The 26,020-nt window shown below is 47.1% G+C and overlaps 1 protein-coding gene across 1 annotated transcript; it reads right to left on the bottom strand.

Annotated features, from left to right (window-relative positions):
- Positions 1–5,572: 5,572 nt before the first annotated feature.
- Positions 5,573–22,716, bottom strand: LOC118086832 (solute carrier family 2, facilitated glucose transporter member 5-like). The gene is made up of 12 exons (XM_060276476.1): positions 22,342–22,716; positions 19,588–19,754; positions 18,634–18,758; positions 17,973–18,125; positions 15,481–15,606; positions 14,569–14,756; positions 13,186–13,296; positions 12,337–12,438; positions 11,291–11,366; positions 8,254–8,381; positions 6,637–6,819; positions 5,573–5,578 (listed from the first exon to the last, which is right to left on the bottom strand). The coding sequence occupies exons 1-12, from the start codon at positions 22,420–22,422 to the stop codon at positions 5,573–5,575; spliced, it is 1,446 nt and encodes a 481-aa protein (XP_060132459.1). The 5' UTR covers positions 22,423–22,716.
- Between the last annotated feature and the right edge of the window lie 3,304 nt (positions 22,717–26,020).

Below are 26,020 nucleotides of genomic sequence, written 5' to 3' on the forward strand. Positions count from 1 at the left end.
TTCTATTCTATTCTATTCTATTCTATTCTATTCTATTCTATTCTATTCTATTCTATTATTTCTCTCCACCCCTAGATACAACCTGAAAATATCTCTGATGACTTTAGCTGTGATTCCTGGATTGCAGGGGGTTCAGCTAGATGACCGTTGGGGGCCTCTTCCTACTCTAAAGGTAAAGGTAAAGGGGCCCCTGACCATCAGGTCCAGTCGTGTCCCACTCTGGGATTGTGGCGCTCATCTCGCTCTATAGGCCGAGGGAGCCGGCGTTTGTCTGCAGACAGCTTCCGGGTCATGTAGCCAGCATGACAAAGCTGCTTCTGGCGAACCAGAGCAGCGCACGGAAACGCCATTTACCTTCCCGCCAGAGCGGTCCCTATTCATCTACTTGCACTTTGATGTGCTTTCGAACTGCTAGGTGGGCAGGAGCTGGGACCAAGCAACGGGAGCTCACCCCGTTGCAGGGATTCGAACCGCTGACCTTCTGATCAGCAAGCCCTAGACTCTGTGATTTAACCCACAGCGCCACCTGGGTCCCTTCCTACTCTACTGTTCCATCATTTGCTGACTCCCAGAAGCTTAGTCAGAAGCCCCTGTTGTAAGAAACCACCTGTGCCGCAGGGTCATCTTACCAGCATTGGGGAATAGACCAACCAGAGGATGTAACCATGTTGGATAGATCCCAAGGTGGTGACCAGCGCTGTTCGTAAAAGCGAATTCGACACCTCCTGCAGGAAATCAAAGCAGCAGAGCAGCTGTCAGGCAAAGCATTCATCGATGCATAGAACATAGTTAATGAAAGACAAATGGCTTGGATCTTAAAGACAGTTTGGGCAGAGTTCTGCTCATAGGAGGAGTGTTTATGGTACAAGATGATATAACCTGTCGCCCTCCAGGTATTGCTGGACTCCATTTCCCATCAGCCCCAGCCAGCATGGTCCGTAGTCAGGGATAGTGGGAGCTGCGGTTCAGCAGTATTTAGAAGGCCCACAGGTCCCCCTATTGCTGGACTAAAGGCTTCTGGGAGCCGGCAGCACCATCTAGAAAAGAATGCAGCAAGACCTGGGTGCAACAGCAGAACGCTCCCCAGCAATCAGTATTCTGGTTGTGTGATGTCGCTTGTTTGATGTGGGAGGGTTGAATCTTAAAAATGGCCTCTTAGGTCACATTGGATGGGTTAGAGCATGGTGGGGATAATGCCAAGGTTGCAAGTTTGATCCCCATGTGGGACAGCTGCATATTCCTGCATTGCAGGTTGTTGGACTACTAGATGGTCCGCAGGGTCCCTTCCAGCTCTACGATTCAATGATTCTGTGATGGAGCAGACACTGGCGGAGCTCATCAGCACTGTTTTGACGTCACTTCCTGCCTTCCCATTTCTCACCCTGCTGGACAGCAGAGCCGGCCATGTCCAAACTCACCCATTTGGGGATTACGGGCTTTACTTCCGGCACTGTCTTGCTATCAATGCTTCTTCGGGTAGCTTTCATAATTGAGTCTCAGCTGTGGTGGGAAGAAGAGGGACATTTTGTCGGGTGGTTATTGAGTCTTGCAATTTCTTTAAGAACATAAGAATAGCTAAACCAGGCATAGGCAAACTCCGGCCCTCCAGATGTTTTGAGACAACAATTCCCATCATCCCTGCCCACTGGTTCTGTTAGCTAGGGATGATGGGAATTGTAGTTCCGAAACATCTGGAGGGCCGGAGTTTGCCTATACTGTACCTGACTAAATGGTCCACTGACAGCTCCTCCTGACAGCCTGTTTATTGGGCATCCCTCCCGATTTGTTTTTGCAGAGGTTTGATTATGGTACACACCATGCATTTAAACCCCATGGCTTCCGCCAAAAGATAATGGGAACTATAGTTTGCCCCTCATGGACCTACAGTTCCCTGAACCCTTTACAAGCTACAGTCCCCTTTAAATGTATGCCAATCACCAGTTTTTGCTGAGAGTTCACTTTGATTTATCGGTTTAATTTATTGCGTTTATATCCCACTTTTCTCGTGTGTGTGTGTGTGTGTGTGTGTGTGTATCATTTTCCATTTTCCATCAAACAAAAAAGATTTACATCAAATTTCAACACCCCATTTCAGCCTCCCTCCTCCCCTTTCTGCGGTTTCTTATATTTGTAGTATCTTTACTGCAACTCCCAGCTTAAGCCTAATTATTAGTTAACCCATATACTCGAAATTAGTTTTATCACACTGCACGTCTTTACATTAAACCTGCTAATGGTTGTATCTGTTTGCAATAATTTATAAAATATTCAATAAACAATTTCCACTCTAAATCAAAGACTCTGTCGTATTGATTTCTTATTCTTCCGGTGAGTTTCGCCATTTCTACATATTCCAATAGTTTTTTGCTGCCATTCTTCTTTGGTTGGGACGTTGTTTTCTTTCCATCTTTGGACAAATATCATACGAGCAGCTGTGGTCACATATAAAGTTTTTATATTGTTTAGGTATCTCTAATCCCTAAAACAAAAGCCTCTGGTTTCTTATAAAAAGTTATCTTAAAGATTTTTTCCAGCTCATTGTATATCATTTCCCAGTAGGCTTTTACCTTCTTACAAGTCCACCACATATGGAAAAAGGTACCTTCTTTTTCTTTGCACTTTGCTATCCATTGCCCAGTGTATCATAGAAGATTTCACTTGCTCATCTTTTGCTTGCGCATCTTATACGTTTCTGAAATTACCTTAGTATTACTATCTAGCAGGTCTCTCTCCAATTGGGATGTTTGGTTCCCAAAACCCAACTTTTAATCTGTTTTAAACAATTCATTTAGTTGATAATATGGCAACCAGTTTATTAACATACTTGGCAATTCTTCAAACTTTTTAAACTTAATTTCACCCCTCATTTATTTTTTTATAAAATAAATAAATTTCTGCTATGTGCTGGAAACCCTCCTGCAAAATGCATGTATTTATTCACTTACCTACTTACTTACTTACTTAATAGTGGTGTTTATAGCCCACTTTTCACTGAATATTTTCAGTCCCAAGGTGGGAAACAAAAAAAGTCTAAAAAGCTAGAGGTACGTCTTGTGGTAGTGAATGCTCGTGGCAGGGACATACTTAAAGCCTGTGAGTTGTCTCCTGAATGTTTAAAGAAATCACGAACACAGAGAGGCAGACTCCTGGGAGCTGAGAGCACCACCCAGACAAGGAGGCTTCCTCCTCAGTCTCTGCATGAGTGCCTGTTCTGGCTTTTTATTACAACTGATTAAGGCAGGGACAGGGAGCCTGTGGGCTCCATCTGTTCTTGGACTTCAACTCCCATCAGGCCCAGCCAGCATGGCCAACAGGAAGCAGGGGTGGGAGTCGTGGTCCAACCACACCTGGGGGAGGGGCGACAAGTTTCCTACCCCCAGATTTAAACCAAGTCAGAAATGATGGAGGGAAAACCAAAGCAGTTGTCCTCCAAGGTAATCCATTGGGTCAACAGTCCCAGAAGTGGGTAGCGGTGAAGTCTGTCTGTAGGGAGCCAACTCACCCCCTGGAAGGCACAGAAACTTACCTCACCTTTCTGTTCTTGGAAGTAGATGGGTAAAATCAGCCCCACCCTGTTTTCTCTTGAAAGAATGGTATCAAAGGGCAGGCAGTATTGGAAGAGCCAATCAGAGGAAAGACGCTGAAAGATTCCATTTGGAGGAGCTGTTGGCAGTTGGAAGGCCAGGTGATTGAATTAGGTAAAGCAGGATCCCATCTTGGTTGAGCAGCTGAGCAGTGAGCATGCCAGGCAGCCTTAACTCAGCCACATGCAAGATTGTTATTATTGGGTTGTCGCTAGCCGAGCCCTACTCAGAGTAGACCCACTGAAAGAGCCAGCATGGCGTAGTGGTTGGGAAGTTGGACTAGGTCACTAGGGCATAGGTGACCAGGGTTCGGATCCCCTGCTCTTGACCACATGAAGCTCATTGAGTGTGACCTTGGACTGGGCTCTGCCTCCTAGCCTAACCTACCTCACAGGGTTGTTGTGGGCATTAAACTGGTTTCTGATTTTTAAAACCCTCACAAAGATTCATCAGGGGTTTGGGGCAAATTTTCCCCGACAGACACATTTTTTTTAAGGCAGTTCTCCCGGATGCAGTCACAGGAAATCTCAAAACGACCCTTCCTTTGTACATTGCAAACAGGAAGCTAAGAGCTCCCAATACAATGTGCTGATTGGGGCAAGATAATGTTGATGCATGGCCCAGTTCTGGAAAAACAAAAATCTTCCAGCTACAGTAGATTGGGTGGGTGGGAACTGGGAAATTACGTAAATGACAAGGCTTACTGTTGTGGGCCCCTCAGTTCTGTAAGGATTTGGCAGGGCTGGCCCAACCACGAGGCAAGTTGAGGCAACCGCTTTAGGAGGCAGCATTCACAGGGACAGCAGATTCAGCCTCCAACTAATGCCTTGCCTGCTGCCATTGCCATGGGGAGAGCAACAGCCCCAGCCTGCTCATTGGAAGCCAGCAGCCCCCCAATGCCACCACTACAGAGGCATCTTGGCGAATAAGGAGGCACTGCTCGTCTCTTCCCACCCTTGCTTTTGATACAGATCTTTATTTCGTCCTTGTTCCTGATATTAGATCTTCCCTCACCCCTTTAGCCCTGGTTGGGAGGTGCCCCCCACCATTTTGTGGTTTGCCTCAGGTGTCAAAATATCCTTGGCAAGCCCTGGAATCTGGCCTGGTTTGGCAGCCCAAGATGGGAGGAAGAAGGAGGAGCAGGTGGGCGGGCTGTAAGATTGGCACCTAGGGATGGTGGAGGAAGGTCCCTGTGTTAGGTACAAGGGGGGGAGCAGAACTGTTGGCTCTCTCCCCTGCCCCTCTTGACCAGCGAGGGGAAGGGGCTGGAGGCAGAGGTAGGGCTGGAGGCAGAGTTGGAGACTGATGACCAGAGAGCCAGGCTGGTGTTAGAGTGTTGGACTAGAACTTGGGAGACATGGGTTCAAACCCCCAGCTGACTATGAAGCTTACTAGGTGACCTTGGGTCAGTCACCATCTCTCAGCCTGACCTACCTCATGGGGTTGTTGTGAAGAGAGGTAGAATTGTGTACACCACAATTGGAGGAAATGTGGGCTATAAAGGTAATAATAATGATAGCGGCATTGTCTAACCTGGGGACTCACCCACCCAGAACATTGGGCAAGAGAGTATTGTGAATGAGCTCACTCTGCCTTGTCTTTAAGAGCTTGGCGGGAAGAGCACATCAACTGTTGGGACATCTTTGTAGTGTCTCTTCAGTTATGAACCTCTTGCCATGCCCACTCACCTTGGGATCTTGACTACCTCAGAATCCTGACTTCCAGACCCAGTGCTTGACTGTTGAGCCAATACTGCTGTTATCCTATATAAAGATCTCCCCTTAACTCTCAAGTAAGAGACGTTGTGTTTTGAGATGGGAACCTGACACCGACTTAGAACAAAACAGCAATGAGTAATACTCGGTGTGCGATAATATACCTCCTTATAATTGTTCTTTAATACCTTTTAATCCTTGAATGAGATAGAACAATAGTACTGTAGGAGAAGTAGATATGGAAAAGAGTAACTGCTCATTTTACACGTGAGTTCAATCCTGGGAGGTTGAAATTGCACAAGGGAAGTCCCAAGCAGAGTGAAGAGTTTAAAAGCTCTGTTTGTGCCAGGTCTATTCGGGGCCACCTGGTCTGAAAAGTGCTTTTAAGCTTGCTGGGCAAGACCCACTGGGCACACCAACTCTGGAAAGCTCTGGGATGTTCTTACGAGATATTGCGGAGCAATGCGAGTTCCTCGTGAGGTCTCATGCGAGCACCCCTAGCCTTCCATAGCCAGCGTACTGAGAGGGCCTTACCCCGCAAGGAAGTCAGAGGGCTTAAAAGCTCTTTTTGTGCCAGGTAACCCTGAGTGGACCCGGTGCAAAATGACCTTTTAAGCTCTCTGCTTTGCTGGAGGAGTGGGGCAGCTCCAAGGATTAGATTTGATTGTCATGTGTACATGAAACCCTTGGAACCGAACCCCTGAGTAAAGTGAGGGATTGCTGTATAAAATATTGCACTAGGGTGTTTGCAAATGATTGTCTTTTGTTACCTGTTTCTAATGTGATTTTATATACATATAAATATATATATATATATAACTGACTCTACAACTAGGTGTGTATTTGGTAATATAATAATAGCAGTAATTCATGGTAGGAGAGTAGAAAAGTCTGAACAGAAAAAGAGTAGGCTTTGGATAGGAAGGGAAGCAACCGTCATTTGTATACCAACGAAGGGCAGGCAGCATTAATTAGTGACAGTCGGTCTTCGTTTTCTTTTGGGGCTTTCTTTGTGTTTCTCGCTATCCCGTCTGGTGCTGCTCTCCCGTCGTCTGTCGCTGCTCTCCCGTCGTCTGTCGCTTTCCCGTCTGCTGCTCTCCCTCCTGCTTCTCTCCCTTCTGAGGCTCTCCCTTCTGACGCTCTCCCTTCTGACGTTGTCGCTTTTGACACTGTCGCTTCTGATGCTGTGGTGTGTCGACCGCCTTCTGTCCCTGTCCTGTAATAATAATAACAATAACAACAACAACAACAACAACAACAACATTATTTATACCCCGCCCATCTGGCTGGGTTTCCCCAGCCACAGTGAGCGGCTTCCAGCAAAAGATTAAAAATACCTTTGACATCCGCCGCATTGGGACCTGGACCTGGACCTTCACCTTCTTGGCCATGGCTGACATGTACTTCTTGATCTCCAGAAAGGTCTTGCCGTTGGTTTCTGGGATAACCTTGAAGGTGTAAATGAAGCTGAATACGCAGAGAGGCCAGAAGAGGAGGAAGGTGTAGGAACCAATCCGTGTCTAGAAAGGAATGTCGAAATGAGAAAATGAGAAAATGAGAGGGGTAGGGGTGGGAATGGAGGTGGGCATGACCACAATATATAACAGGCATCTGGTTGGCCACTGTGAGATGAGGATGCTAGACTAGATGGGCCATTGGCCTGATCCAACAGAGGTCTTCTTATAATCTTATGTTTATGTGATGATGATGATGGGAGCCAACGGGCCCCTGATTATGGGTGCCCAGCATGCGTGAAGTCATGATGCCAGGTATTGCGGGCCAGTATTTCCCCACCACTGGTCATGACGTCATGCAGGCACCCCCCCCCCCCGGCCTCGGAAACTGATTTGTGGTGGCAATCAGGTTCCGAGACCTCGCAAGACCTCGGAAAGCCCACTGAACCCAACTTCCGGTGAGGAGCAGATAGGACTCGCACACCTGGGAAGGCAACCCATTTGGGAGAAGGAAAACTGTTATCCTAAACCTCTGCTGCCTTGTGGGATATCTTCAGGAGAAGAAAAGGCTAAGGAGAAAACCCTACACAAATCCCAAGTGGAGTCTCTAAGATGGTTGGATGGTGCCTTGTACGCCTCCTTCTGGCAACTCCTGGAGCCAAGCTGGTGCCTGGCATATTACTTTGCTTTCCTTTGGACCACGTCATTGAGGCTGAGGGTGTGTGTGTGTGTGTGTGTGTGTGTGTGTGTGTGTGTGCCTTGCCATCTCAGCAGCCCAGGAGCTCCATACACTCTACCCAGGCTTGCACCCCAGAGAGGTCACTTTGGTGCTACTAATGCAGCAGTTTGACTTCACCTCCACTCCATTGTCTCTCGAGATGCCAGCAACAACAAATATACAGATAGTCCTACTCGAAGTAGACCCATTGAGGTGAATGGACATGGCTAACTAAGGTCCATTAATTTCAGCAGCTCTCCCTGGAGTAGGACTTATTTTAGCAACATCTTGTGGGCCAGTATTTCCCCACCGCTGGTACACAGCCAGTGGGGTGGAGTGGTTATAGTGTCGAACCAGGAGCTGGGAAAGACCGGGGTTCAAATCTCCACTGCTCCATGGGGCTCACTGGGTGACTTTAGGCCTGTCATGAACCCTCAGCCTAAGCTACCTCGTAGGGTTTTTGTGAGGATGAAATGGAAAGATGAGGGGGAGACCCAGGCATGCTGGGATAGGTGGGATATAAATGCAATATATAGGTAAGAAATATTCTGTCCACTTCCAGGTAGTTTCATGTTAAAAATCGACATCATTTGCAGTTTCTGGAAGATGTGCGGACTCTGGTTTGACGAGCCTATAAGGGAAGACCTTCAACAACACCTGGCAGGCCAAAAGATCCTCACCTGGGTGAGTTAGATGGACCAATGGTGTGACTCAGTGGAAGGCATCTTCCTGTGCTCCCGAACCAGTTCAGACCACCCCCTCTTCTCATCTAAACAACTCACCTCTATCTGAATGAATATCATCCCCATAATGAAGTGCATGAACCAGTGCACAAAGCCCCCAAGCATGAAGGCAACGGAGCGGGATGGCTGGAGGAACAGCTCCAGTATGATCATGTTGGGTATGGGACCTGGGCGGGGAAGAAAGAATTCAAGGCTGTTTTTCATGGACTCACTCATTCATCCACAGTGATTCGAAAGGAACTGGTGCCGTGCAGTTAAGGGCTCACAAGGGCCTAGTTCAAACCTTGGGTGGATCTACACTGACCTTTTAAACATTATTAGAACGATATATAGTTCTAAAACGTCACAGGGCATACTGGTAAATTAAAAACGTTGCTTCCTTTTAACAATGCAGTTTTCCTATTGCCAGGTCCTGGTTGCTCTGCAGAGTCCTCGAGTGTCACATTTTTATAACGCGTTATTCACGTGACGAGAAAAACTTAATGTGTCCATTACGTTATGAAAATTGTTCCTTAACCCTTCCTTCCTTAAGGTTATAAACCATAAGTATAGATCACTGGGTGGGAAATAGTAGCAAAGTTCCCTGGAAAACTCCCACCATAGTTTGCTAAGTATGGTAGCTCACTGAGGGCACAGTTTCCAGGATTCTTTTTGCAGGGGAGCCATTGCCGCCATTATTATTATTATTATTATTATTATTATTATTATTATTATTATTATTATTATTATTTCTGATTGGGTTGTCCCAGCCACTCAGGGCAGCTCTCAACAAAATATTAAAAACACAACAAAACATCAACCATTAAAAACTTCCCTAAACAGGGCTGCCTTCAGATGTCTTCTAAAAGTCAAGTGGTTATCTGTTTTACATCTGATGGGAGGGCGTTCCACAGGGTGGCTGCCTCTGCCGGTGCCCTGTAGCTTCACATCTTGCAGTGAGGGAACTGTCATAAGGCCGTCAAGAGTTGGATCTCAGTGTCCGGGCTGGACAATGGAGCTGGAGATGCTTCTTCAGGTATACTGGGCCGAGGCTGTTTAGGGCTAGAACAACACCAACACTTTGAATTGTGCTCAGAAATGTACTGGGAGCCTGTGTAGATCCTTTAGGACCGGTGTTATATGGTCCTGGCGGTCACTCCCAGTCACCAGTCTAACTGCTGCATTTTGGATTAGTTGTTGTTTCCGAGTCACCTTCAAAGGTAGCCCCACACAGAGCACATTGCAGTAGTCAAGCAGGAGATAACCAGGAGCTTCTGGTGGCAGGGGGGGCTTCAGGGTTGGGGGGGGCAGGGGGAGGGCAGGGACCCAATTGGAAAAAGAATCATCCCCTTGCCTCCTTTCGCCCTCTGGGACTCTTCGTGGCAGGGGGAGTCCTGGGGGTTGGGGGAGGGAGGGTGTGAGAAATGGGAATAAAAGAGAAGTTAATAAAGACTTTGGATGGTATATGAATATATGATTGGAAGGTTGAAATAGAATGAGGAAAATGATAAGAAAACTGTTAAATGAGATTTAAAATGAAAATCAGATAGGGGGGAGATCGGGGAAGCCTATATATAAACAATGTTTATGGAAAATGATTAGTTAGTAATTATTATTTTTTATGTATTTTCTTTCTTTCTTCTTTTTTTTCTAGTTTTTGTTTTTTATTCCTTTTGAGGGGGGATTAAGTGTGGATAGATGGTGGGATGGATACTCACTTTCATCTCTCCTGCCAACCTGGAGTCTCTTGGTGGCAGAGGGGGGTTCCGGGAGTGGGAGGGAGGGGTGGGTAGAAATTCAATCATAAAATGAACCACTGTCGACTGCCCGCTTTTCGGGGATCCTCTTGTGGGAGGAGAGGGCCCGTGGAGGGTGGACAGAAGTAGGTGGAAAATTGGTTATGTATTTTTTATGTATGTTCTCTTTATTATGCAAAATCAATAAAATATTTTTTTTAAAAAAAGCAGGAGATAACCAGAGAATGTACCACTCTGGTGAGACAGTGCTCAGGCAGGTAGGGCCTCAGCTCTTGAGGTAAATGCATTCTATGATGTGGATGTGACGTATTTGGACACTGTGGGTGAGCATTAGAAATAGGGAGTTATGCTCAGGACTAACTTTTTGTCCTGTTTGCTGGGCGGACGCTAGGATGGTATGGGCTGCATTCAGTGCTATACCTACTCTGGAGCAGACCTACTGAAGTCAAGAACGTAATAAGAGGTCTGCTAGTTCAGTATCCTGTTTGGACAGTGACCCACCAAACACCTGCGATGGGAAGCCTGGAAGCAGGAAATGGGCTCGGCTGCACTCTGCTCACCTGTGATTCCCAGCAGCTGGCATTCACAGATATCCTGCCTTGCAGGGTGGAAGTGGAACATAGCTGTCGTGTTCAGTTAATGGGTATGACTAATGGTTCATGAATTTCAAAGGCTCTACTCTGAGTAAAACTCAGTTAAATTGTTATGGAAATTCTGACTCTGCGTTACTTTTTATTTTCTGTAATATTTATTGTGTCATGGTATTTTTTTAATGTAGTAGTTTCTTTACATTGTTGTAAACCGCTTTGGATGGGCTTTCCCTACAAAAGCGGCATATAGATATTTCAAAATGAATCCAGATTTCTTGCTCGTTGACCAAGCAGGCCACAGACATGCTCACACAATAAAAAGAACCAAAATAAGTACATACAGAATACATTACCATGATAAGATCTAATTGTAAAATGTTCCTTCACAAAGGCCATACTTTTAATGCACATTTAATGTACCGTAACCCAAAGTGTTTGTAACCCAAGGTACCACTGTATTAGGTTAAGGTCTGGTTAACTACAATAACAATTTTCTTTTTCTTTTTTCTTCTGTAATGTATAGAATATTATTATCTCCATCATCATCATTATTAGTTTTGTTTTCTACATGAGTACCATTTTTTCTTCTTTTTATGTCTAATCTTACTCTGTGCACTTGTAATTATGTACTCTTTGTTTTTCAATAAATATTTTTTTTATTAAAAAAAAAAACACTTAAAGAGAAATAAAATAAGCGGCCTGCTCTGTTTGCCTCTTTGAAGGAACTCTGTAGGTCACCTGAGTCCTTACCTGGCCCAAGGACGTGCCCAAAGATCAAGAGGAGGAAAAAGACTGAAGTGATGTAATTCATCCATGGCATGGTGTCCTGTTGAAGAAAGTTGAGCGTGCTTCAGACATGTATGAATGAGAGTGCCTGGCACGCCTTGCTTTAAAGCAGGAGGGAGGAGTGTTTCTCAGATTGAGGGCCACATTCCCTTCCAAACCACAAATCAGTGGCAGGTGGGACAGAGGCAAAAGTGTGTGGAGCAAGGGGTTATAGAGTTGGACGGGTCCCCCCCGGCCATCTAGTCCAACCCCTTGCAATGCAGGAATCACAACTAAAGAAGCCTTGACTGGTGGCCATCCAACCTTTAAAAGCCTCCCGGGAAGGAGAGCCCGCCACTTTGCAAGAAAGATTCTGTTCTACTGTTGAACAGCTCTCAGTGTCAGAAAGTACCTAGTGAAAGTTCTGAGGGCCAGGCAAAGAGAGCCAGAGGGCCGCATTTGCGCCCCCCCCTAGCCTGAGGGACCCCACCCCTGGATTAAGATACAGGCAACTCAGCATTTATGTGGGGGTTATGTTCCAAGGCACTTGCTGCAGAGCATCAAGGTTTGGGAATGCACTGGGAATTCAAGAGCCAGATACCGGTACATTTTTGCAGCAAAGACCTGCCAACAACATTCCTTCCCGCTCTTCCACCTGACACCAAATCTGAGTGGATTTTCAGCTGCCTTATCCTGAAGGAGACCAATGCTCCATCTGGCTCAGTTTGGTCTACACCAGGGTTTCCCAAACTTGGGTCTCCAGCTCTTTTTGGACTACAACTCCCATCATACCTAGCTAGCAGGACCAGTGGTCAGGGGATGGTGGGAACTGTAGACCAAAAACAGCTGGAGACCCAAGTTTGGCAAACCCTGGTCTACACTGACCAGCAGCGGTTCTTCAGGGTTTCAGATGCTGCTGTGGACTGAACCTGGGACCTTCTGCATGCCAAGCAGGTGCTCTGTGATGGAGCTACAGCTCTTCCCTTGCTGGGTGACACTCGCTAAATCACACCAGGTTTTGAGCAGCAAACCTGAAGTTCAAGGGTCATGGTTAACAGAATGCAGAGGATGCTGCATATCCCAAATCCAGTGAGGAGGAGGATCCTTCGCCCCACAGAATCTACTGTATAAACCTAGAGGGTATAAGAACAGAGAGAAAAGGGAGAGTTTGCATGCAGAAATGAGAAAGAGAATAAAATGAGCCCACCAGGAATCAACAGGTGTAACTTCCATATACAGGGCTGCCTTTGGATGGCTCAGGGGTCCCATAACTCCATATACCCTCCAACGCGGGTGGCGCTGTGGTCTAGACCAATGAGCCTCTTGGGCTTGTTGATCAGAAGGTTGGCGGTTCGAATCCGCCTGACAGGGTGAGCTCCTGTTGCTCTGTCCCAGCTTCTGCCAACTTAGCCGTTTGAAAGCACATCAAAGTGTAAGTACATAAATAGGTAGTGCTGCGACGGGAAGGTAAACGGCGTTTCCGTGTGCTGCTCTGGTTTGCTTGTCACGGTGTCCCGTTGCACCAGAAGCAGTTTCGTCATGCTGGCCACATGACCCAGAAAGCTGTCTGTGGACAAACGCCGGCTCCCTGGGCCTGAAAAGTGAGATGAGCTCCGTACCTCATAGTCACCTTTGATGGGGCTTAACTGTCCAGGGGTCCGTTACCTTTACCTTACCCTCCAATATTTCTCTGATGAAAATAGGGACGTCCTAAGGAAAACCAGGGCAGCTCCTGTAAATTCAGGACTGTCCCTGGAAAATAGGGACATTTGGAGCATATGCAGATGTCCTATGCGGGCATGTGCAGAAAGTTCCCCCCGGGATTCTTTGAAGTGACAACAGCGCAATTTTAACACCGTTTGAAACAGATTGGGACTTACCACGATCATCAGCGAGACTGTGAGGAAAATACTTGACAACACAGTGATATACCGGGCTTCCTGCTTCTTGATCCTCAAAGTTGCATAGATTCTCTCTGAGTAATAGAACACCTGGAAGCAAACCACAACTATGGCAGAAGATGGGACAAAATCATGGCTTTCAATGGCTGCTCACCATGATTGCTCTGCCCTGCCTCCACAGTTGGAGGCAGCAATCCTTCTGAATACCAGCTGCTGCAAACCACAGGAAAAGAGAGGGCTCTTGGGCATGGGACCTGCTTGCAGGTTTCCCAGAGGGATCTGGTTGGCCGCTGTGAGAACAGGATGGTAGACTGCAACATGTCATTAACCCATGTGTGCACGAGGAGGCCTGGGGCCCTCCAGATGTTGCTAGACTACAGCTCCCATCAGCCCCAGCCAGCGTGGCCCAAAAATCAGGGAGGATTGTGGGAGCTGTAGTCAAAATCCCACCAGTGCTTGTAGTTAGGAATGGCTGAATCTGTCCATTTTGGTTTCTCCTGGTTTCTCATTTTTCCAACTTGGAGTTCCAGTTCTACACATTTATTCTTCACCAGCATGCTCCCCCCCCACAAGTCCTCCTAAAAATTCATCAGCATTTTAGTGCATTTTTCTCCCAGTTAAACATATTTTTGGATACAGTTTCCCCTAAAATGCACATACCTGCAAGGCACTTTTAATATAATACATATTTTTGTGTTATTTTCACCAATAGAGGCACCTTAATGCACACTTAAATCCTACTGTATGCACTTTTAGACATGTTAGTTAGTACAACAGAGAATTGCATTGCAAAATTCAAAGGAGTGTAGATTTTGATGGAGGGCTGTCTTTTGGTTCTGATATTGCTTCAGAAAGTATGAATCAGGCAAGTCCGCATTGAAATGAAGGCCAAATCAAATTTCTCATCCATCTGTAGATGAGAGGTGGACAAAAACTTCTATCTACTTTTTGCACACATTGCATAATTTTATGTAACTCTATTGAGCCACCTATGGCTTGCCTTTCTTGCAAGCCAAAGCAGCCACTCATACAGTGACACAGCAGGGAACCCCTTTTTTCCTGGGAGATGTTCTCAGCTCCCAGGAGCCTTTAGTCCAGGGATGGGGAAACTTTTGCCCTCAGGATGTTACTCAACTGCAACTCCCATCAGCCCCCACAATCCTGGTCAGGGATTATGGGAGCTGTAGTTCAGCAACCACTGGGAGTTCACAGGTGCCCTAGACATGGACCAGAGTCTTCTGGGAGCTGGGATCACCACACAGAAAAGGAGGTTCCCTGCTGCATCTCTGCATGAGTGGTTTTTCGGATGACTATTAATACTCGCTCAGCCTTCTAACCCAACTGGGAAGCTGCCTCTCTTACCGCATTGACACCTGTGAGCTGTTGGCCACTCATGAGGATGACCACGGAGATGATTTGCCAACGCATTGCTTGGTTGCACAGCAGCTTCACCGCATTCATCTCCTTCTCCGCCCTTACCGAGACGTTCTCCTGGTGGAGCTCCTCGAGCTCACTTTCCACATCATCCTTGCATCTCAGCCTCTGCAAGACTGGACGGGAGCGGGGAAAGGATTTATGTTGAGCCACCAGGGCAGGAAGAGATGAAGAAACAACACTGCAGAAGAATAGTGGTAGAGCTTTGTATGTCCCAGGTTCAATCCCTGGCATCTCCAAGTAGGGATTGGCAGGGGACGATGACCCCTGCTTGGAGAGCTGCTGCCAGTCAGCGTGGACAACGCCTCTTCTTACTGAGCTAGATGGGCCAATGGTCAGACTCAGTATAAGGCAGCTTCCTATGTGTTGCCCCCCTGCCCTGCTGCTGCCGCTGCCCCCACCTGCTCTGCCACCTCCATGCAGCCTGCCACCTCTGCCATCAGCAGAGAAGTGCCGCTGCCACCAGCGCTCATTTCAGGCAAGATTGCACTGATTGGGGGGGTTTGACCCCAAATCGTGTGAGATCTTGCGCACTCCACAAGATCTCTTGTGATTTTAGGCGAGATCTCACCCCAGATGGAGGCAATCTTGCCTGAAATCAGTGCCGATGGCAGGGCAGGCAGGGTGCCCAGCTCTGGCCACAGCTTTGCATGCAGAAGGTTAAAGTTTCAGTCCCTGGCATCTCTTGGTGGGACTGGGAGAAGCTTCCTATCTTCCTCCACCCCTCGTGTCTCCTGGGAAGGTCTGAGGAAGCACTTAGCCTTTGCTCAGAGACTCCCACAGGCATCTATGTAGGGTCCCCATGCCGTAATGTTCCTGTGCAGCTCAAGGCGATTGTACCTTGCCTGGCTTTTGCCTCATCATTCCTCTGAATCAGGAGAAACCTTGGGCTTTCGGGGAAGCTGGGCAAGATGATGACTTGAAACACTGCCAGGATTCCAGTGAAGCACAGCAATAGCGGCCAACCTGTACAAGAAGATGCAGTTATGACTAGGGGTGAGAGAAGGCATCACTTTCCTTTCCACTCTCTTTCCAACTCAAGCGGCACTGTTTCCTTTCTGCTGCAGTTTGTCTTCTGCCAAAAATGATATTTTCCCTCTCACTGTCCACTGTGTGGGAGTTATGTAACCCACGGCATTTGTGCAATTAATGCCGCAAATTACGTTGCCCTTACGCTACTACATTTTGTTCGTTTTGGTGCCAAGGAAACTTGATGCAAATTGCGGCATGGATTGTCAAGGACTGGGCAGAGAAGGAAGGGTGGAAACCGCCTCCCCAGCCTGACCCTTCCAGAGAAGAGGAAGACAGTTTAGATTTACAGCAGGGGTTTGAGGCAGATGAGGGGGAAAGTTGGGAAATCATAGAGTTGGAAGAGACCACAAGGGCCAACCAGTCCAACCCCCTGCCAAGCAGGAAACACCATCAAAGCATTCCTGACAGATGGCTGTCAAGCCTCCGCTTAAAGACCTCCAAAGAAGGAGACTCCACCACACTCCTTGGCAGCAAATTCCACTCTCGAACATCTCTTACTGTCAGGAAGTTCTTCCTAATGTTTAGGTGGAATCTTCTTTCTTGTAGTTTGAATCCATTGCTCCGTGTCCGCTTCTCTGGAGCAACAGAAAACAACCTTTTCCCCTCCTCTATATGGCATCCTTTAATATATTTGAACATGGCTATCATATCACCCCTTAACCTTCTCTTCTCCAGGCTAAACATGCCCAGCTCCCTAAGCTGTTCCTCATAAGGCATCATTTCCAGGCCTTTGACCATTTTGGTTGCCCTCCTCTGGACACGTTCCAGCTTGTCAGTATACTTCTTGAACTGTGGTGCCCAGAACTGGACACAGTACTCCAGGTGAGGTCTGACCAGAGCAGAATACAGTGGTACTATTACTTCCCTTGATCTAGATGCTATACTCCTATTGATGCAGCCCAGAATTGCACTGGCTTTTTTAGCTGCTACATGATCACACTGCTGACTCATATCAAGTTTGTGGTCTACCAAGACCCCTAGATCCTTTTCACATGTACTGCTCTCAAGCCACGTGTCACTCATCCTGTACTTGTGCCTTTCATTTTTTTTTGCCCAAGTGTAGTACTTTACATTTCTCCAATGGAGAAATGGGAGAGAAGGAGGATGAGGAGGAAGCAGCAACAGCAGGGGCGACAGCTGACAGACACAGTGTCTTTTGAAAGCATTCTAGACCCACCCTCTCCCAGAACCCAGCGAGCCTTGAAAGTAGGAGAGCAAAGAGCTCAAAGACAGAGGGCACATAGCAGCACCCGTAGAAGTGACAAATGAGGAAGTGGGAGAGACTGGGCAGAGATTCACTCGGGACAACACCATTATCCAAGAGGCTGGGTTCTATAACCTCTCTCTGTAAATACTGAATAAAAATAGGACAGTAAGAAACATTCCCTTGTCTTTGTACATTCCTGGACAACCAGCAGCCTGACATGGATGGACCATAATCCACGATGCATCATTTGCAAACAGAAAGCCACGACAACAATAAGTATCCTGTTGGCCAGATTGGTTGATTTCCATTCCAGTCATGGGATGGATAAGCAAACATCACTGATGTTTTATTGTGCTTTTAATACTTTGTTGGGAGCCGCCCAGAGTGGCTGGGGCAACCCAGTCGGATGGGTGGCCTATAAATAATAAAATTATTATCATCAGGGGTGCCAAGTATGGGGGGCTCTGGATGCCTCAGTACCCACAAAAAAATTGTTGTGGGTGCTCAGCACCCACACCGCAACCCCCCAACAACTTCTGAGGTCCTGCAAGGCCTCGGACAGCATCTCCGCCTTCTGAGACCTCGGAACCTGACTTCCAGTGGCAACAGAAATTGGGGGGCTTTCCGAGGTCTTCCGAGGTCTTGGAACCTGACTTCTGGTACCACCACAAATCACGTTCTGAGGCCTGGGGACAGGCGTGACATCATGACGTCACATTACAACCTGACATCATGACTTCACACACGCTGGGCACCCATAATCTGGGGCCCAAGTTGGCTCCCCTAATCATCATCATCATCATTATCATCCTCATCACCACATAAACATAAGATTATAAGACCTCTGCTGGATCAGGCCAATGGCCCATCTAGTCCAGCATCCTCATCTCAGAGTGACCAACCAGATGCCTGTGAGAAACCCACAAGCAGGATTCAAGCCCTCTCCCCTCCTGTGGCTTCCAGCAACAGGTATTTGGAACTGTGGAGGCAGATCATCGCCATCCTGGCCAGCAGCACCCACAACAAGTCCTGCTTCTTTTCCCGTTTCTGCTGAAACTTTCCAACATCCCTTGTGATGACCTGCCAAAGTTACCTTTCTCAGTCCCGAGGATCTCTTTAAGACTAAGGATCTGTGAGACCATGATGCCAACGGTGACAAAGATCATAGGAACCGTCATAATGGACCCCCTCAAGTTTTTAGGGGATATCTCTCCAAGGTATAGTGGGACGATGCAGGAGAACAGTCCTTGTTAGAAGGTAGATAAAGGGACGATTAACAGCACAGAGATTATATATATATATGCTGAGACACAGCAACATTTTCAAGGAACATGGGAGGTTCTCCAGCTGGGTGGAGGTGGCCAATTGATATTCACCCCAGCATTGGGTGGCATTCTGCAGAGTGGCATTCTGTGCCCCTGCACGTCAGCTAGCGGAGATAGGTCCATGATGTAACGTGCATTTAAATTGCTACCTTTTTTGGGGGGGGATAGACATTGCAATAATCAATAAATATTTGAAGGCGAGGCAAGGAATCTTTGGGCTGGGGACCAAATGCAACATCCAAGCCTCTCTACCTGGCCTTCAGGACTCTCCCCAAGATGCACCCCCCTCCCCAGGGCACACCCTTCACCAGCCCAGCTTTAAACCCTCCTCTAGTGCTTCCTGCCTGGCTGGAATTTAACCCTGATAATACCCCTTGCATTGTTTTAAGTGGCTTTGCTAAAACCACTAAGCCCAGGGCCCTCTCTCACCTGAGCATATTCCAGTGACCAAGCGTGAAAATATGGTGTACTCATAGGCATGTATCACGGCAGAACATCCCATGAAGGCAGCAGAGAATATAGACATAATGTTATTTATTACCAAGGCCCCTTTCCTGAAAAGACAGTGAAAAGGGGTAGGAGAGGTAGAGGGTGGCAATACATGTACAGTAGCATCAAACAAATAGGAGAGGAGCTGTTGAATTGCAGTAGGGTCTTTGGGTTGGCAATTTGGTCTATTCTTACTAGTTATGGGAGGGATCCAAGGAACTATGCAAGGCAGGAGAGCTCCCGGAAACCCCCAACTATTGTAAACCCCATTCAACCCTCTCCTTGACATCTGAGACTTCAGCAGCCAACTTCACATGGAATAGCAATTTGCTTTTGCATCTTGGCTAGGATTGGGCAAATCTGTTTATTTCCATTTCCTGTTTTTTCAGCTCTCCACATTTTCACATCTGTTTGCATCCCCCCCACAATATCCCCTAATAAACACCTCCTATCCCACTACACAGGGGCAGGGAATCTCCAGCCCACAGGCCAGACTTGGCCTATGAGGCTGTTTCCCTCAAACCACACCCACTTGTCTTTGCTTGACCTCATTTGTAACATCAGGTGTGGGGCAGATAGAGACATGGCTGCCAATGGCATGGGGAGGAGCCTTAAAGCGGCATTGGCAAGGGAAATAAGACATTGGTTCTACCACCCATCAGCTTTGTTAAAACGGAAGCCTTGGGCACTTCAGAGCACCACCATGGGCTCCTGTGTGATGCTTTGAAGTCCTGATATTGGGACTTCAAAGCACCCAATCACCTAATGGTGTTGTGACATTTGGCGACTGACAGGTAAGCAGCTCTAAGGCTAGAACCAGAGAAGCATCTGTCCTGCAAAGCCTAAAAGGACCCACCCCTGTGCCATAGCCCCATAAACATATTCTCTCTTTACCTGCCGTATCTGTCCACCATGAAACTGACCAGAAGGGACCCAATCAGGCCTCCAAGGGAATAGATTGCAATGGTGAAAGTGTAGAGGAAATCAAGATATTCTTCTTCTTCTTCGCTGATCTGCTTCCTCCTCTGTCCATATGAGCTATTGTCAAAGTTTGATATGAGCTAGGAAAGGGAGGAATAGATAAGAATGGTTGCACTGGGGGAGCAGAGCCCTTTAATGGGCTTTATTTGCCCACAAATAAGGTTCTGGTATGCGCTCAACTCCTTCCTGTAATAGTGTCAGGGACCTTAGTGAGGAGCAATCCCCCTCCCCCTCCCCCTGATCAGGATCCTGAAACTTCCCAGGAGCAGGAGGACAGTATAGATTTGGAACAGTGGTTTGCAGAGGGACATGGTTCAGAAGGCAGAAGCTGGGAAATACTGGAAAGCACGGTGGTTATAGCACGGTGGTTATGAGATCAGGTTACACGAAGCAGTAGTGACGTGGGTGACTAGGGAGGTAAGGGGGTGGGACTCTTCCTTGGGAGTACCGCCATTCCTAGGAAATGGATTCTTTGTTCTCTCGATGTGATCATTAAAGTTTCTAACTGGTAAGAAGACTCATTTTCCTTTCTTCTGCTCAGCTGCTGCCAAGGGGGTGGGGAGGAAGCCGGTTCCCTGAAGGCTGAGGGGCCCCCACCATGGAGATGCAGAAAACCCATGGAATTGTGAAGCGTTTGGATGGTACTGTTCGTAACCAGCTCCCGAGCTAATCTTCTTCACTGTCACTGGAATGCCTTTAGCTCATTATTTCCAGGGATGAGGATGGCTCACACAGTTGCCTTGTGTTTTGCTTGGATATACACAGCTCATTCCTATTTCACCTAATGGGAGTGGAGGCTCTAGAACAGGCATGGCCAAACTCGGCCCTCCAGCTGTTTTGGGACTACAATTCCCATCATCCCTGACCACTGGTTCTGCTAGTGATGGATGTTGGGAGTTATAGTCAGACAGCAGCCGGAGACCCAAGGGTGGGAAACCCTGCTTTAGCATGCTCACAAAGCTTACAGTACAAAAGCAGCCTGAGCAAGCCTCAAAATCAGGCATCCCCAAACTGCGGCCCTCCAGATGTTTTGACTTACAACTCCCATGATCCCTAGCTAACAGGACCAGTGGTCGGGGAAGATGGGAATTGTAGTCCAAAACATCTGGAGGGCCAAAGTTTGGGGATGCCTGCTCAAAATGAACCATGGAGTATGCTGCTGAAATGTGGAGTATCAAACCCCAGCATGATCTGATGGGAGACTAGCGCTTGGGTGATTTTCCTGGCTGGTGCAATCCCATTTGGGTCCTCTTCACGCCAGCCAAAAAGTTGGGATTGTAGCCTGCCATAAAATTGGCCAATTGTGTGGTTGGCACCACTCAGGGGGCAGGCTGGACAGGGCCAGCAAGCTACACTCCAGTCCACTTCTTGAGAGTAAAATTGCAGCCGGCCTCCACTCCTGGCTCAGTTCTTTGTCAGATCTCCTTGTGAAAGGTACAGCGTTGGCCACCCAAGAGGCCAAAGAACCCAAGTGCCTGGGAAGAGGTAAAAGTTAGGACTGCCTGCTGAACCATCGGGGGGAGTGGCGTTAGGTTCCCCTTCCCAAGCTTTGTCCTTCCTCCTCCTCCACCACCACCACCCCTGGCCTATTAGCATCCCAGGGCTGTTGGCATTACAGGGTTACCAAGTTTCATGGCATTAGCAGGCTGTTAGCTGCCCCCTTTTCGGGCCTGTTAGTGTGCCCCAGCTGCAGAGGCTTTATCTAATATCACTCCGCAGCAAGTCAGTGATGGACTGTTAGCTGCCCCATGGGTTCCTCCAGGCTGCTGGCTCCATGGTGTGGGGAATGTCAGCCACCCCCTTTTCCGTCAAACTTGTTACTGCAGCTGCCTTCTCAGTTGGGTTGAAGCACTTGCTCCCTCCCTTTGGAGGTGGCGCAGCTTCCCGAGCCGCCTCCCCTGCTCACTCCTGCTGTGAAGCAGAATCTCATGGGACCTAGGACGCATGACGTGGGCAAATGTGACACAGAGTCGGCATTTTGGGTGCTGCCCAAATGCCCATTCGCCCACAGAATTTTCGCTGGCTGGGTTTTAAATTTGAGGGCAAATTGGCACTGTAGCGGAAATGCAGAAGATGGAATTGCTACCGACGAGGTGTAGGTGGCCTTGCACAATTGACCCTTCATATCACCCTAAGCAGCAGCCTTTCTGAGGCTGACTCCCTCTGACCTGATTGCGGAGAGAAGTCTGGAATCAGAGGCAGAAGCTGAAATCAGCAAGTGGGCGGGGAGAGGCTAAGAGCCAGGTTGGTGAAGAGCCGTGTGTGTCTCTCCCTCCTGCTGCGACAACCTCCCCTCTCTGCTTGTCTCCCAGAACCAGAAGAGGGCTAAAATGGGTGGAGCAGCAGCAGGTTGCATGCAGGAGTAGTCTCTGATTGCTTGGGGAAAGCCCTGGAGAGGATGGGACTTAGATGGCTGTGGAGAGGCAAGGATTTGATGGGATGAGACCTACCAGAGATGAGCTGCTGTGCTCACTAGGCCTGACACTCAGCCAATGCTGTGCAGATTGTGTTTTTACTAATAAAGAATTTGCTGCTGGCTTGCTGTTTGACAGGAGGCTAAAAAGCTCCTGTTTCATGCTGTTTCAGATGACACAGGGTCCCTGCTGCAGAAATAGTAACAGATCTTTGACCCTCTGCAATCCTAGACCACCACATGTCTGATCTTACCGTAGATGGATGGCTGGCTACCCAGAGATTGTAACCATATTGTAGAGATGATCCAGAGGAAGTAAGTAATGTAACCAGCATAAGCTGCCTTGTCAGCGCCTATGGGAAGGAGCAGAAGCAGAGGCCTTTGAGTGTAGAGGGCGAAGCATTAATAGATCCTTTAAAATTGATGGTTTGTTGAATACATGTAGAACTTCAGAAAAATAAACTTAAGCATGTAATAAAAGAGTGGTCTGATTCTGTCCTGGTTTGGTCTAGCAGAGAAATCCAAAAAGCAAGGATCCGGGCCAGACATTTCAGCAGCACAAACATCTCTAAGTGGCAAAGGCTAGATGTGGGTTCTTCCTGCAAGGAAACATTTCCATAAGCTAAGGAATTCACATACAAATGAAGGAATGAAAAGTCGACATCATTGTTTCCCTTGCTTCCCAACTGCTAGTACTCCAACAGAAATTTAAAGACAAAGAATACATGTCAACATAAACATACTTTCACAAAAATTCACACCTTGGGATAAACAGGATGCCTCGTACAGTCATGCGTGTCTTCATTTGTAAATAAAATAAAGGCGTGCTGTATTGCAAAAACACTGGTTTCTTGCAGTATGTTTTCCTGTTCTTTTCTTTTGTTTGCATGCCCAATTTTTCCCCCTTTCTTGTCATTATTTACAGACATTAATAAGTACTTTAAAAAGGGAGGAAAAAGCAAACTAATAATTAGAATTAATTAAAGAATATGTGACTAGATGTGTCACCGGCTTGATCCAGGAGGCTCTTACATTTCTACCATTAATTTCTGGCGTGGTGGATTAGAGGATCCATGGGCAGTTTGTACCCAGTAGTACATTTAAATCTTTAATCCAATTAGCAGTGCTTTCCCCCTAGAAAAAGAGGTGCCGGTACTCGCCATGAAGTTGTTAAAAAGTGTAGCACTTACTGTAACAAAAAAAAGAGAGAGAGGTGCCAGTACCCTTGAGTATCTATCCCCTGAAAAAAGGCACTGCCTATTATAATATTCCAGAAAGCATTATTAAATGCTGACATTGCAAGCGTTTATGCTTGAAGGTTGTAAGAGGACTTCATACAAATAAATGTCACCAGGTTCCAACACAGGTGCCCCATGATCTTTACGCGGGATGTAGAGAAAGTGTACAGGGAAAAGAATACAGGGGACTCCTCACTTGTGCAGCTCTGGGAAATAATTAAGTAATTTTAATTCATACCAGGAAATGGAGTGAGAAAGCTGGAGAGTCACAAGCAGACCCTCCCCAGAGCCCGAAGGGGACTTCCGTGAGGGTGGAGAAGAGACTGGAGATGTAGCAGGGCTTTGCTTAGGCTGCTCAGCCTCCCCGCCCAACAGCTGATGCATGTGGCGGCCCAGCAGCAGCTGCTTCTGCACACATCCTCCAGCACCCAGCCAGCTCCAGAGCTCCAATTCCAATTGCGGATATATTGTGCTACGGCATTTTTTTAAAATCTGGATTGGATAGAGAGTGTCAGAGAGGGCATTTAAAGGGTGTTTGGAGGGTGTTCCCCACTTATGCAATTTTCAGTTATGTGCATGGGGCATCAGAATGCAACTGCTGCAAAAGTGGGGAGCCGCTTATATATGCATCTGATCTGAGATGCATGTACAGTCGTACCTTGGAAGTCGAACAGAATCCGTTCTGGAAGTCCGTTCGACTTCTGAAATGTTCGGGAACCAAAGCACGGCTTCTGATTGGCTGCACAAAGCTCCTGCAGCCAATCAGAAGCCGCGGAAGCCCCACCAGACGTTCGGCTTCCAAAAGAATGTTCAAAAACTGGAACACTCACTTCCAGTTTTCGATCGTTCGGGAGTCAGAACGTTCAACTCCTCAGGCGTTTGGGAGCCAAGGTACGACTGTATTTTAAAAATGTCCTGCTGGTCTCAGTGAAAGAGACCCAGAAGCATTTTCTCCTCTTACACCCTGCTCTGCTACTTTATTTCCTCAATTATTCTCCTTTGTTTCTAACAAGTTTTAGCAATAATATTGTATGAGGCAGGCACCCTCGCTATTTCATTTTAGACAGCAACCTGACCCAGACAAAAGGATTTAGTTAGGCATGATAATAATAATAATAATAATAATAATAATAATAATAATAATAATATCTTTATTACGGTCGTAGACCAGCAAATTAGGCATATTTGGTTTGAAACATTTTGCTCATTTTAACTGCATTTTACTATGTAACCCATTTAGCCTCTAAGTCTTAAAAGAATTTTTGTATTAACATCCCCCCCCCAAATAAATAAATAAATAAATAAATAAATAAAATACATTTGATGGGATTTCCTGCCAGACCTGTTTGCAGTCTAGAAACAAACAGACATCAGTTTGTTTAACAAAACCTCGCAGGGTGAACAAACTCTCTGAACTTACCCATTTTCGGGATCCTTGGGACTTTTTTCTCCTTTCTGAAATGCTTGATATGGATATTCGCTGCTCAGTAAGTGTCTGGCTTACCTGGGGGAGAGGAAAAAGTTATCAACTGCTGCAAATTACTTTAGAACATAGCATCAGCCTTGCAAGAAGGCATGGGTGAATTTGCTACTTTCAGTTTGCGTGTGGAGACCTTTTAACCACCCCCCGGAAATAAATTCAGACAAGACTCAAATTTTAGGTTTGGTTTTTAGCAGAATTTAGGCCACAACTTTATTGATTACAATCAAATGAGTGGTTGCATAGGCTCTGGTTCGACTAGCTCCATGCACCCTTGCAGGCAGCGCTGACCCTGGGCACCAACCATAGGTCAGCCTCGGGTGCATAAGGATGGCTAGGCATCCTGCCACCCCTATCCACCTGAACCAGATCCTATCCGCAACCTTACAAGTTGTGACGATTTGCTACTCAACAGGCGAAACCCAAGTGGCACCAGCCAATCAGCCAAGTGGGGAAAATTCCTGCCGTGCCCCTGTCCCAACGACAGCCGACACACGACGGCATAGCAAGGTCAAGCGCAAGGGGGAGAGGAGAGAGGTGGGCAGGTGTTCCGATGCACAGAGCCCCAAAGAGGAAGCTCAGGGACACGTGCATCGGCTTAAATAGAGGTCCCTTAATCGTGTTGACTGGCATCCCTCTTGCCCAATTGCTCCCCAGATGGAGGGACCACCAATAGGGTGTTGCGGCTATCCAAACGTTCCCACCCACAACACTGGTTGCCAGGTCCCACCGCAACATGTGCCCTCTTGTTAGGGAGGACCCGATTTCTCTCGCTTTCTTTTGTTGTTGTTGCCTTCTTGGTAGTTGTGCCCGACCTGTGGAACGCCCTACCGTCAGATGTCAAGGAAATAAACAACTAAGTTGTTTAAGTTGTTGGAAGCCACCCAGAGTGTTGGTTGGGTGGCATATAAACAAACAAACAAACGAATGTTGTTGTTGTTGTTGTTGTTGTTGTTGTTACCGTTATTGAATATATTATAAGGTAAAATATTATAATGTATAAATGTATTATATCCTGCCTTTCTCCCAAGTAGGGATTCAAAGCAGCTTACAACATTTTAAAAGTTCAGTTATAAGATACAGAGTAAGAAATACACACTGGTTAAAATAAATTAAAGGGCGCCACAACAGAATTAAAACCAGCGATTAAAATACCTGTCAGGCTTCAGGGAAGCCGATCCCTCCTCCGGTGGCAGGCAAAAAGCAGATAAACAA

Source organism: Zootoca vivipara, chromosome 6 (genome assembly GCF_963506605.1).
Source record: "Zootoca vivipara chromosome 6, rZooViv1.1, whole genome shotgun sequence".
Lineage (NCBI taxonomy): Eukaryota > Metazoa > Chordata > Lepidosauria > Squamata > Lacertidae > Zootoca > Zootoca vivipara.